This window comes from Limanda limanda, chromosome 11, assembly GCF_963576545.1.
Source record: "Limanda limanda chromosome 11, fLimLim1.1, whole genome shotgun sequence".
NCBI lineage: Eukaryota > Metazoa > Chordata > Actinopteri > Pleuronectiformes > Pleuronectidae > Limanda > Limanda limanda.
In genome coordinates this window covers 14,604,094-14,616,733 of record NC_083646.1, presented here as the reverse complement: position 1 = coordinate 14,616,733, position 12,640 = coordinate 14,604,094, and the positions used below count along the sequence as shown (strand labels likewise).

At 42.3% G+C, this 12,640-nt stretch overlaps 2 protein-coding genes across 2 annotated transcripts; both read right to left on the bottom strand.

Moving 5' to 3' along the window:
* hoxa11b (homeobox A11b) lies at positions 1 to 1,805 on the bottom strand. The gene is made up of 2 exons (XM_061081732.1): positions 1,199 to 1,805; positions 1 to 233 (listed from the first exon to the last, which is right to left on the bottom strand). The coding sequence occupies exons 1-2, from the start codon at positions 1,803 to 1,805 to the stop codon at positions 1 to 3; spliced, it is 840 nt and encodes a 279-aa protein (XP_060937715.1).
* A 6,425-nt stretch (positions 1,806 to 8,230) lies between these two features.
* Positions 8,231 to 9,360, bottom strand: hoxa13b (homeobox A13b). The gene is made up of 2 exons (XM_061081683.1): positions 8,724 to 9,360; positions 8,231 to 8,469 (listed from the first exon to the last, which is right to left on the bottom strand). Exons 1-2 carry the CDS (start codon positions 9,358 to 9,360, stop codon positions 8,231 to 8,233), a joined length of 876 nt encoding a protein of 291 aa, XP_060937666.1.
* Between the last annotated feature and the right edge of the window lie 3,280 nt (positions 9,361 to 12,640).

Sequence of the window (12,640 nt, the reverse complement as noted above, 5' to 3'; positions counted from 1 at the left end):
TTATAGCAAGGGGTTCGTGGTGTAGTACTGTAAACGGTCCCTGCTTAGTTTCTTCTCCTTCATCCTCCTGTTCTGAAACCAGATTTTCACCTGGCGATCTGTGAGATTGAGCATCCGCGAGAGCTGCAGCCGCTTCTCCTTGTTGATGTAAACGCTGAAGAAGAATTCCCTCTCCAGTTCCCTGATCTGATACTTGGAGTACGGACACCTCTTCTTGCGCGTCCTCTGGCCACCTGGAACACAACAAACAGCCAAAGGTCACACTCACACATATCCTATCACACATCTTTTATAAGACACATGGCAACAGACGTGGACATGCTGAGTCTATTTCTTGCTCTGGAGCAGGAGCAGTTGTGAATCGTTGGAGTTCAAGTGTCTCCATCCTCTCAGGCCTCTTGTAAACAAAGACTGGACTTGATAGTGGAACATGTTGGGCATGAGGGATTGCGTGTCGGAAGTTGTGAAAAAGCACAAGAAATCTGTAAATCCACACTGGCTGGTTTCATAAGGGTGAGGGCGTGGGCCTACAACCCAAACCCACTGGAGTATCATGTATCTGATATAGTACGCTTTTATTGTGCGATTTAGCTTCGACTGTGCGTAAAAAAAACCTGTGTTGGTGTTAGTTTTGTCTTAGTGAAGCAAATTCCTTCATGCATGGGGGAGCAGCTGTAGGATACGATTTAATCCGGCCAGTGATTCCGTAAATATTTTGGTTTAAATAAGGAGCCATGTATAAATCTGGCCAAGAGTCAGACTAAAATACCACAACGGCCCACTTCAGTCAGCAAACAGTAACAATAAACATAAAGATGATGGGCAAATGCATTCTAATCACAATGACACTAATGTGGGGGGGTTTAGGGGGCACCTGGGGTGTTTGGATTGTTATCTAAGCACTATATAGAGACAACAACTATTTGGCATAATAATCCACTTTTACGGGTTATTAAAACAAGTCTATTCATGCACGACAACAGAGCAAAAACGTGGAGATCCAGTTTAAAATCCTGGAGGACAAGCTTAACGCCAAAGTCTTCACGGCCAATTTCAACCCCAAGCACGTGATCTTGTCGTTTATAACATAGTTTTGTTATAGGGTAAATCTACAGGCCCTCCATAAACCTTACGTGCATATAAAAACAGCATATAAAACGCTTTTAAGAGCAACGCGTTGGATTTGTCTCCTACTCACTGGTGCCTTTGCTCTGCTTCTCCTCGCTGTGGCCGGAGGACGACTTGGGGCTGCAGCTCTCCGCCGTGTCCGAGCCTGCGTGCGCCGGCGCCGGGCTCCCTCTGGCCGCGTGTCTGTCCGCGTCCGTCGCCGGTGCTGTCGGGGTCGCGCTGCTCTCCGCGCCCCCGTAGGCCGTGTCGAAGAACTGGTCGAACGCCTGAGGCAGGACGCCGTTCCTGCCGACGCTGCCGTGGAAGCCCGGCGCCGGGTTGGAGGAGCCCGGGTGGCTGGCGCTGGAGCCGCCTTTCACCAGGAGCTCTCCCCCCCGTGAGGTCGGGCTGGTCCAGCCGTCCCTGTGCATGATGTCCTCCGTGTAGCAGTGTGACAGGCTCCCCCGGCCGTGGTGCCATTTACTGGAAGAATCAATGCCATAGTCTCTGAAAGCCACTTCTCTGACGGACGGGACCTGTGGCAGCGCTGAGGACTGGTGGTAGGAGTATGTCATGGGGCAAGAGGACTGGCTCTGGGTTAAATAATGAGGGAGACCCGAGAAGTCTGCTCCGGGGACGTAGTAAGTGCAGCTCGGTAAATACATATTAGAGCCAGAGATCCGTTCATCAAAATCCATAATCTGCCTTTTGGAAACGTCCTAAAATAATCCTCGCATTGTTCCTGCGCGGCGCTGCGCTCCAGTCACTTTGAGGCAGACTGCTGGAGCAGAAATCCTGAGACTTACAAGCTGACGTGGGGATCCATCTCTATCCATTCCTGAGGGCCAAAGCCATGTGACCACTGGCACAAAATGACAGATAGCCTACGCCTCAACGTGTAGGCTATATGAGTCAATGAGTCTATGAAGAAGACCTTTGGCTGCACGGGGAAGGAAAAATACCGAGAGGGAAAATTTGCATCGACCCAAATTGGGCAATTTTGATGGAGCTAATATCTTAAGCGCGGGTTCTTCGATCACGATATGATTGGTAGGGCTACCGGTGGCTGTGTGTACACTATTGTTGTTGAACTAACACATCACAGAGGAGAAGATAACAGATCATTACAAACGATTTCATGCGTAAAGTTACCAGATTTAAGTTAGTAAACCTAACCCTCACCTTAACCCCAACCTTAACCTTTACGCAGAGATTTGAATACTTTGGAGGATGAGGATCACATTTGCATGTTTGTGTGCATGAGGCAGACTATGCATGTGCGCTTTAATATTTGCAGCACTAATGGAAACAATGGGGAATTTGCTGCATTTGATAGGACAAGGAAATCTGCACCGGAACGTGCGTCAATTATGCGTCAATTACTTTTGAAAGCTATTGTTACCGATATGGCCTTTTTTTGGATATTTTATCATCGAGCCCCTGCATGCATGAATTCCTATAACCTCTGTTTGTGAATCTAATACTGTTCTGCTGGCTATTTATAGAGCAATGGAGTCGACAAGTGGCGGAGCGAAGTGAGTCACGCTGCACTTTTACCAGGAATCAGTCCAGTGTGGCACAGGGAGACAAAGAGACAATAGCCTGTAGAGACAGGCCTGGTTGTTTCTCTCTCTCCCCCTCTCTCTCCCCCCTTGTATGGCTGCTTCATGCCTTTTTAACAGGAGTAACATTCTTATAATCACCATTAAAACATGTATGTATATTTGGAAGGATATGCATGTATGTTTTTATGCACAAAGCCTTAAGCTCTGTGGAAAAATGCGCCTTATGTGCAGAGTTACGTTCAACTGCATACTGGTTTTTCTCTTGTTTGTGTGCGTCAAAGTTGATGTTAAACCAGTCTGTATGTTTATCCACCGCGCGTTGGTAATTGTGCACAATGTGCTCACTGCTCAGAGGATTCATGCGCAAAGATAAAAACGTTGGAATACAAAGAAGACGAAGGGCCCTGGAGCTTGAGTGAAGTTCACATGAGGGCAACCAGCTGATATACACGCAGTCACGGCAGAGCACGCGTTTAATCTTTAATGTAAACACACAGATGTTGTTTATAGGCCATGAATATTGAAAGTCATTTGCTCCGATCTTTACTTTGCCTGTTCCCTCTTTTGCAACGCCCAATATAAACCGTTGGACACGGGCTGTTTCCCCACACTCCAATCCATTTCCATTAGTCAGCGCTGCTGAGTGGAAGTGGGCACATGTGTCACGTAACACTTGATCCTTGCATGGAGCTAACTCTTTTTTAAAAATTCAGTCCAAATTCACGTTTCCTGCATCAAAGACTGTGAATTTGTCATGTGCATGGAAGCATTAGGAGGCGGTCATATTTCACTCATGTCCAGGTGCTTTGCTGCTCCACTGCCACTCACTGCCTGTGTGTTATTACCATGTGGGGCTGTTATTCACTTGGCGATTAGAATTGTCTTACATAATAAATGTGAAGGTATTTTTTATTATAATTGTTCTGTGGTGGTGTTCAGCCGCTCTGAGGCAGCCTCAGTATTTAGGCCGAGACTGGAGGAGTGGCCCAGTGTGTCACTTTAAACCTCCTTCCTTCTACTGCTCTGTTTTCAACAGGCTTCGGCCAATAACTATTCAAAAATATCAAATAAAAACTGAGCCAATAACTGTCCATTGGTGCACTAAAGTTAGAGTAACGAATGGGCTATGAAGAAAAAATGAAAAAACTGGTAAACCTTGACCCCTAAATTATCTAGTGAAAAACAAATGTTTAAAAAAGATTTTCAAATAAATAAGTGGAATTATAGCAAATATGCTAAACAGATTTACAGGTGCCATTTCTTTATATATTTCTTAAATTAATTCCCGGAAAATCCAGAGTTGCTGATCGCTTCTTAGTCGTCCTAAAAGGTTCAGATGCAATATAGTTGGAAATGGGACATTTTTTAAAATCTTGAGGCAAAGTTTCTGAAAAAAGAATTCATATGTGACGTTTATAAATAAGCTGCTGTGTGAAATAGATTTAGATCTAACCCATGTGTCTGGTGTGGCTTATTCTAACGGGATTTAAATATCCAAACAGTTTTCTTGGTTAATTTTCTATCCACACTTCTGATGGATTGTGGTTTAGTTTAACAGCCTGAAAATCTGTGACCTGCTTTCTCTTGACCCCTGAGTTTATTCGACCAGAAGCTATTTTCTAATATTGAACTAAAAGACTCAGAGTTTAGAGGCCAGTCTGTGAAGTTGTGCAGAATAAATAATAGACATCGGTTAGTAGTATTTACAAGTAGCATTAAGTTTGATAACAGTTACTGATGTAGAGGGACGCTTTTATTTAAATGTTTAACGGTCTTGGAAATAAAACAGGTTTTAATCAGTACAACTGTTCCAGTAGGTTTGAATTATGTGTTTGGAATTTTGAGTTTCTGTGGAGACTGTATTTGTCTCAGTGGGGCCTTAAAATTGCTGAGGAGGAAACCAAATAGCAGCCATTTTCAAATCTCCTCATTTTTATTATATTCATGATGACTTGGAGGTGTTAATAAAGATAATTCAAACCGATTTATCACTTCAATTAAATATCCGTGTGAGGAGTGCGAGGAGTTTATGTTAATGAGAGTTTAGCATGAAAAATAAAACATGCAAAACGATATTGAGAAGATATGAGTTTAAAAATGAAACCCAAAAATTGCCCCTGGGTTTTCCTTTACTGATTTTGGACTTTTGATTAGTTTTTCCCATGAAATCGTCTTTTTGGAAATTGCTTTGGCCGCACGTGGTCTTATTACATTTCAAGTAAACTATATTGAAGTATGATAGAAAAAATGAATTCAGTTCGAACATACAGCAGATAAAAGATGTGAAGAGGCAGGGGACAGAGGAGGAGGAGGGAGCAGGAAAAGATGGTTGGTAGCTGCAGTCTGACAGCACCTGGGGTGGGGGGGGCGTCTCCGGATGCAGGGTGCTATTTGAGGGGGTGGGTGGGGGTTTATAGCTGAAGCTGCAGTAAAAAGGAACAACTTAAAAAAGCTTAACAAAACTTTCTCTGTGCGTGATCCCAATGCCAGCGAATTGGACTTTTTGTTTGTTTTTGTTTGTGGACACTGAACGGGACTTATCTCATTTTTATTTTCAATTATATTAGATTTTTCAATAAAGATTTTTCCTGCTTGATTGTCTGAAGTTCATTGCAACACCCCCCCACACCCCACCCCTCCCAAACATATAAGTTAAAACATTTTAAAGGATATATATTGTCTTTTTTTTTCAAGGGGACTGAATCAAAGTTTATGTTTCATTCTTCTGTTGCAGCCTTTTATGTCTTTGTGACTGTGTGAATTTTATTGGCTCCAATTTCCTCCATGGCAAATGGGAACTTTTAAATTCAAAGTCAGGGTCCATTTTCCAATTTTTACTGTTTTTACACAAAGGTTTTCTGCAGTTTATGTCATAATATTATTCGTATAATAACTGATTCACACACTTCAGGCCCTGCAGCCTTTATACGGGACTTTTCTGGAGTGAGCTGCATTAACGTGTTGAGCTGTTAGGGGGAGCAGTGGCACAGGGGAAGAGAGGAGAGCCACCTCCTGCACAGGAACCACAGAGGAACGTCTCTGAGTCCCTCTCGACACACGGTTCACCAAGGTGGAAGAATATTTATAAATCAGAAACACCAAAAACAAAAGTGGACAACAAAGCAGCACACATCCTTGGAAACTATAAATAATAAACCTGTGCTCTTACAGCCATTCTATCCAGTCTATCAGCAGCCAGGCCTCTTGAGTACAACGATAAACTTGCTATTGTTGGTGAAATCCCCTGTTTGTGCGTGAGAGGTTAACACTCTGCTGCCTCGTAATCTGGAACTAAAGCTTCTTTTCATGGCACAAACTGACCAATCAAATACAGACGAACTACAGAACCATACAGGTCATAAGGTTTGACACCATCACAGTTCAGAGGACTATTGTCTGTATCCATATTAAATATAAATCAGTAATCCTGTGAACGAATATATCCTGGTCGCTGATGTCGATTAGTTTAGCTTACTGTAAATGTCATATGATTCTGAACCATTTTAACACCATTATTTTATTCTACAGTATATAACTGTATGTATCAAGGCGAATATCAATACAGTGAGATGTAGTTGGTAAATGGGTTGGCTGGTTTGTTTGGACAGCGTGTCAGTCTCTTCTGCTGCAAACTGAAATAAACAATTTGTTCCTGAACACAAAACGAAACTCATCATGAAAAGAGACACGTCCTGTAATGGATTAACACAAAGAAAACAGACTGCGCGTTTTATAATTTCATATTTCACTTCTCCGTTTTAAGTATGAATCAATATGCGTATGAACTGTGAACAAGGATTTTTGAAACGACAATTTCGAATTCCACTTGATAAAAAAACTAGAAGAATACTGTTGGCCCGTGAGTCCATTATTAACTTTGTCATTTCACATGTGTAGGGAAACAAAAATGAAAATGAGATTAATCGATAAAAGGTTTTTCATTCTCATTTTCAACATATCACGATTATGTTTGTATTAAATCATTGATTCAATTTAAAATATTTGTAACTCATATGTCATAAAATATATGAGTTAATACATTAATTTTGAGATTAAATGCATTTGAGGTGATAGTTACAACAACAATAATAATTTTTAGATCAACAATAACAACAATAAAAATCGTTCCCCGGCTTTATCTACTTTTGTCAATTATATAATTACTATAGTACCCCTATTTTTTGTCTAGGTGTAACAATATACACAAGCACCATCATTGATGACTAAATAGGATTTTGACTTGTTACATTAGCAGTAAATTGTTAATGTGATTTATTTTATTTGCAATATGTTAAGTCTGAGAAGTTAGATGCACTGACTATGAAGTTCCCGGATAGAAGCTGTGCTGTCAGGACTTCACCACTAGATGGAGACATGCACTCTCAGAGGCTCAGGCTCCTAAAGGCCTCAACTCACCATCAGCAGCTCAGACAATTTCCACTGTGACCATTTGAAAATGGATCATGACATGAACTGGTGAAGCGATTAATCTGATCCTCTTAGATCCAGCACTCGTGTTCGTTTTGGACTCAACAGGATGAATGAAAATGACAAGCTCACAACGCGTCTCTCAAACATTTATTGTGAAAAACTTTGGCTATTGCAGTAAAAAAAAAAAAAGGTAGAATAGATAGTTGGCGTGAGATAGTATTTACATGTTTAAATATGCGCACTGTTTCAGCACTTCTTTTTTTAACGAGGAATCATCCTGGACTGACAGAGAGGAGGTCAGTCTGTTGACAGGCGAGTTATTCAGAATAAATAACCTGTGTTCAGAAACAAGACGTGACGGGGACGAGGTTTGGGTAAAATATTGAAATTCTAAGACTGATCACTTTTTAAACAAACACCCTCTGACAAACAGATAAACTGAACGAATGACAAAAAGAGATTGTTTAAAAAGCACATATGTCTAAGTTTTTTAATGGTTTCAAATTGTGAAATTAAGTGTTTCTTAAAACTGTAATTGTGTATCCACAAATAAATGCTGTAAGAGAGTTGCTTTACGTCTTCTCTTTAGTTTGAACGAATGCGTAAAATATCAATTTAAAGATTCATTCGTTTGGTTTTTGATAAATCAGTCATTTGTGAACTTGGCCCGTTTCTTCCGTCATGATCTAGGCAGATATTCCTTTTCTTTTTCTTGGACATTGTATTATTGTGTAAAATTAAAATAAGAACTGATTCTAGAGATTGTCTACACTTCTTAATGTTCTGTTAGAATATGGCGTGTTTCTCTGGGTGTCTCTGGCCTTCAAAACCAGATCTCGTGTCATTTGCTTAATGTTTTCAGGAGATCACACATCCATCGCAGAGTCGCCTTGGTCAACATGTAGAAAACCATTTCCGATCCTCTGGGAACGGGCCGCATCGACTGGTTCCAATTAAAACGTGAGGAAGTAAAGGAGTGGGCAAAAAAAAAAAAAAAAAAAACGGAGCCACAGTGGCGTCAAAGAAAACCTTCATATGTAATAAATTATAGCACAGTTTTTTTGGGGGGGAGTGGAGGAAAAGCGCATCCATGTCCGCATGTCACCTCCTGATCAGAATCTCCACAGCTAACTGGAGCTCTTGAATTTATGAACGACCTTCTTCTCCTTTACGCGCCTGTTCTGAAACCAGATTGTCACTTGTCTCTCTGTCAGGTTCGACTGCGCAGATATCCTTCTCCTTTTGTCCTTGGTGATGAATTTATTGGTGGTGTACTCCCTCTCCAGTTCTTTCAGCTGCACCTTGGTGTATGGCACACGCTTCTTCCTCCCACGGCGAGCAGAGCTGTCTCCAGCAGATATCGATTCTGAGGAGGGGAAGAAAAATGCAAGGTCATATTTCAATCTGCTCGACTGCAACAGAGAGAACACGATTTTAATTATATCGTTTTTTTGTATCATTACTTAGCATTTCTGTTTTGTATTCTTTATTCTCATGTGCGGAAAGCAGTGACATTTACAGATTTGACATCAAACATATTAAAAATTCGAATTTCTATTGTTTATTTGTACATTTCCACGACCAATGCTTGTTTATGATAGTAAATTAATTTAAACATACCTTGTAACGAGGATTTCCACATAGGATTTGGCTGTGGCTGCTCCTTGGTGCAGTAAACTTGACCACTCCAGCCATTGGTGATGGCCCATGGCTGGTAGGGCTCCATGGGCAGCAGGGGCTCGTGCCTTGGCTCAGATGGCGCACTGAGCGCAGGCACGACGGGCACATCCAAGTAGCTTGGCTGGTAGGGACCAGAGGAGTAGCCCTGGTAAAAAGCAAATTCTTTCGCCCTGCTCGAAAACTCCTCACCGGGGACAGAGGAGTCCATGTATTTCTCGCCATAGCCAGAGGGCTGCGCGCACGCCTTGACGCTGCCGTGTGACATCCTACATGGATAACTGTAGCTGCTGCCAAAATATCCATAGGGCAGAGACGCGTTGGGTGAACTCTGAGTGGCAGAACAGGGGCTGCACTGTTTGCCCGGCTCCCCCATGCCAGAGACTGGCACCTCACTCGCAGTGTAAGTGGTGCTGGGAGCCAGCGAGGTCGGATGCGCTAACAAGTTCCTGCACTGGTTCGCAGCGAAATTGCCTCCAGTAAATCCCTCCATGTTCTTGCTTCTCTCATCCAGGCCGTTGTCGTAGAGGAACATCACCGGGTCAATCCAGTGCGAGTGGAGGAGCAATGAGGCGGTCATAGCATGCCCTACATCGAGACGACCAACTCTTTTTCAAAATCCCCTCGACTGAGCTGAGACAGGGACTCGGGCAGAGTAACGATACCAACGCGCCTGAGTACATCAAGATCGGGAGGTTATTGGCCAGGGTCGAGCACGTGATATGCAAAGGAGATGATAAACGTCTAGACATCAGATAGAGCAGATCAGGCTGTGAGTGTTTGTGGAGACGCTGCACGTCAGCATATCCACGTTCTTTTACGCACATAAGCCCTGGATGTATTTTTTTTCTCCAATCTCAAATTGAGCTGTTCATCTGAATTCTGATCACAGTGAAGCTGAGATGTCGAGACCAATCCCATCGATCAAACAGTGGAACTAGAGCAGACTTACATGAACAATTGTGTAATAGGTATAGCGTGAGAAAAACGTGTAAGTGATATATGTATATTATTTCCCGTTGGAGCTGATGCACAATTACGCGTGCCATGACAGTTACGCGTGCCAGGACAGTTACGCGTGCCATATCCGTTACGCACACTTTAAGGATAAAGCAAAAGGGGATTTATCATATTTTGTTTGGAAATTATTTTTGACTAAGATCTAAGGATTTGTGTTTTATACGCTTTCAGTCAAAACTGTACAGTTTGACATTATTGGACACCATATCTTTAAATAATCTGAGCTGACTGGATTTGAGCGACGCTTTTACGCACAAAGATTTCACAGACGCATTTTAAAGAAAATAATAATGCATCTCTCCTGTAAATAAATAAAAAAAAGCATAATATATCAAATTAAAACATTTCATCATCCTCACATTTGGCACGGTGTTATCCCTATGCAAACTAAAACTCGGCGTCCACAAAAAATATCCCAAACTTCCACATTTGGCTGCACTCTTCCTCGAGCAGCTTTGGACGCGGCTGGAGGCCAAGGTCAAGTTGAAAGTTGCAGTCTGGCCAAATAAGCACCTCGGGCCAGGAAGAACAGAGAGGAAACACCGCTGAGAGCCGGAGAGGACACTTAATCGACAGGATGTGCTCGTTTGTGACGAGGAACTTTTCTTTCTTTATTCCTTTAAATCGGACTTTGGCTAGAAGATCTTCAGGCAGTAAATAGTCAAAAACCAGATCTCGGAATGGATTCATTTGTTTCGTCTTACAAAGTTAAACAAGTGACTCAAATTGGAAAATAAAGCAGACATCTCCATATCTGTACATACGTGGACAATTGTTTTCAGAGAGCTCACTCCAGAGAAGTTTGGACAACGCATTGTTCGGCCATTCTAAGGCACCGACACGTTCAGTAGACTGTGCGGGTTTAATATTATTATGAAAGAAATGTTCACACCTTTCTTCTTTCATGAACATATTTTTTTACATTTCCCATTTTTTGACTTGAGGCCACAGACGCAGCGGAATGTCTGCGCACCTAAATGTGAGCGCTTTTTATTTTTAATAGAGTTTTCCCACCTTTTGGGGCAGTAAATCTTTATGGCCCAAGTTCAGAGCTTGTGGGCAAGAGTGAGTGAGTAGTGGTCTGCACTTAGGGCGGAAAAAAAAGCCCTGAATGTTTTATATGTAACCGGATAAGTCCAAGTCTGATTTCTTTTTTGTTTGTTTGGTTGCGTTGTTCTGAGCGGAGCGGCCTCTTGTTTACCGCCTTTACGCAGCGTATTGGGACAGAAAAACCTTCTTAAACGGCCGAAGTGACTGTTGTCGGCGGCCCGTTGTTCACACATGAATGCGGCTCATTTGAAACTGTATAAAGTCAGATAAATAGCAAAGAGTCTGCAGTTTACATGTGTTATATTGTAACCGAATAGAAATGTAATTTTCGAGATAAGCTTTGTTTTTCATTCAAATACACACGTACTGCACTTTATTGTCCAGATTCGTGTAAACGTGCAAAAAAACGCTATAGTTCATGTTTACATTTTAAGATTTGTGTGTCACTTTCCATGAGAACAGTTTATTGTTCGTACGCGCTCAAGACAAAGAGAATTTAGTGCTGGGCCTCGTTTTCGTCAAAGTCAAAACCAAACTGAGGCCAATTGACAACTAAAAATACAACATTTTGAATATCAAGAGTAAAACATACAAGTATAATAAGAAATAGACGCATTTGACTGAGTTTCGCTGAATTAAAATTCGCATTTAAATACGATTGTTTTGCGTTTCTTAAAAAAAGAACACAGATCCCATGCAATGCGATGTACTTCGATGGCTCTGATGAGTTTTAAATTGCTGTATTTTGTTTCTGCTGGTCCTCGTTTACAGAGCAACTAAGATGCGCATAGGAAAAGTGAGTCACAATGAAAGCCACAAATTGAACAATGGAGGCGACTCTCACTGCGTTTAAATGCAGAACAGGAGAAAATTCGGATCGTTGCACGTGGACACATTGTTCTTCACAAACAAACCGCAATTAAAACAAAAATATAAGGTTATCTTCCTTCAGGGAAGTCTTATTTTAGGGAGAAACTGTCCGCAAGACTCAGCCTATAAATAAATGCCCCTTTCGGCTGTTGTTGCAAAATTACAAGTTAGACGACAAATACGCGACGTAATTAAGCCGTTTGTATCATCGCATTAAAAAATTAAAAAAGCAAACAGACCACTGAATGCAAAGCTTATACAAAGACGCAGGGAGTTGGAGGGATGATGGTGATGATGTCAGGGCCTGTGTGTGTCTGTGTGTGTGTGTGTGTGTGTCACTGTCTGCTGGAGGCCTGAGACCAAAGCGCTGCTCTGTTTGCAGGACCTATCAAGTACATGACAACACGGCTCTCAGCCTACAGTGCTTAATGGACTTTTTATGGGTTCGTCTTGTGATCGCATGACCTGTGGCACCTTGGCCCCTCAGTGGCTCTTGGCAAGCTACATCAGAAACATGCCGCCCTCCTGCTCTGGCCTTAAAGTGGGGGTACGGTGAGAAAGAGAGAGAGGGAGGGAGGCTTTAGATCCCCTAAAGGACGATACTGCAGTATTTCCTCCTTGTGGAGCAAGAAACAGGCAATGAGTTCTATAAGTCCAGTAAATAGTAATCAACGTAATAGAATTTAAATAATTGGGTTCATACCGAGGGAAAAAGTTGCAGAGTCCTTGTCGGTTGAAACAACGAGTCAGTGCTGGTCTTGTGTTCCTCTGCTCGGCGCCTCGCATCCTGCCTCTGGATCTGCTCTGCAGCGTGCACGCTCCTCCAGGCACATGTTTGCTCAACGGCTTATCCTGAACCAGTGTCACACGCGATGCAACACTCGGGAGCCATTTACCAAAGCGATGAATGTTCATAACGA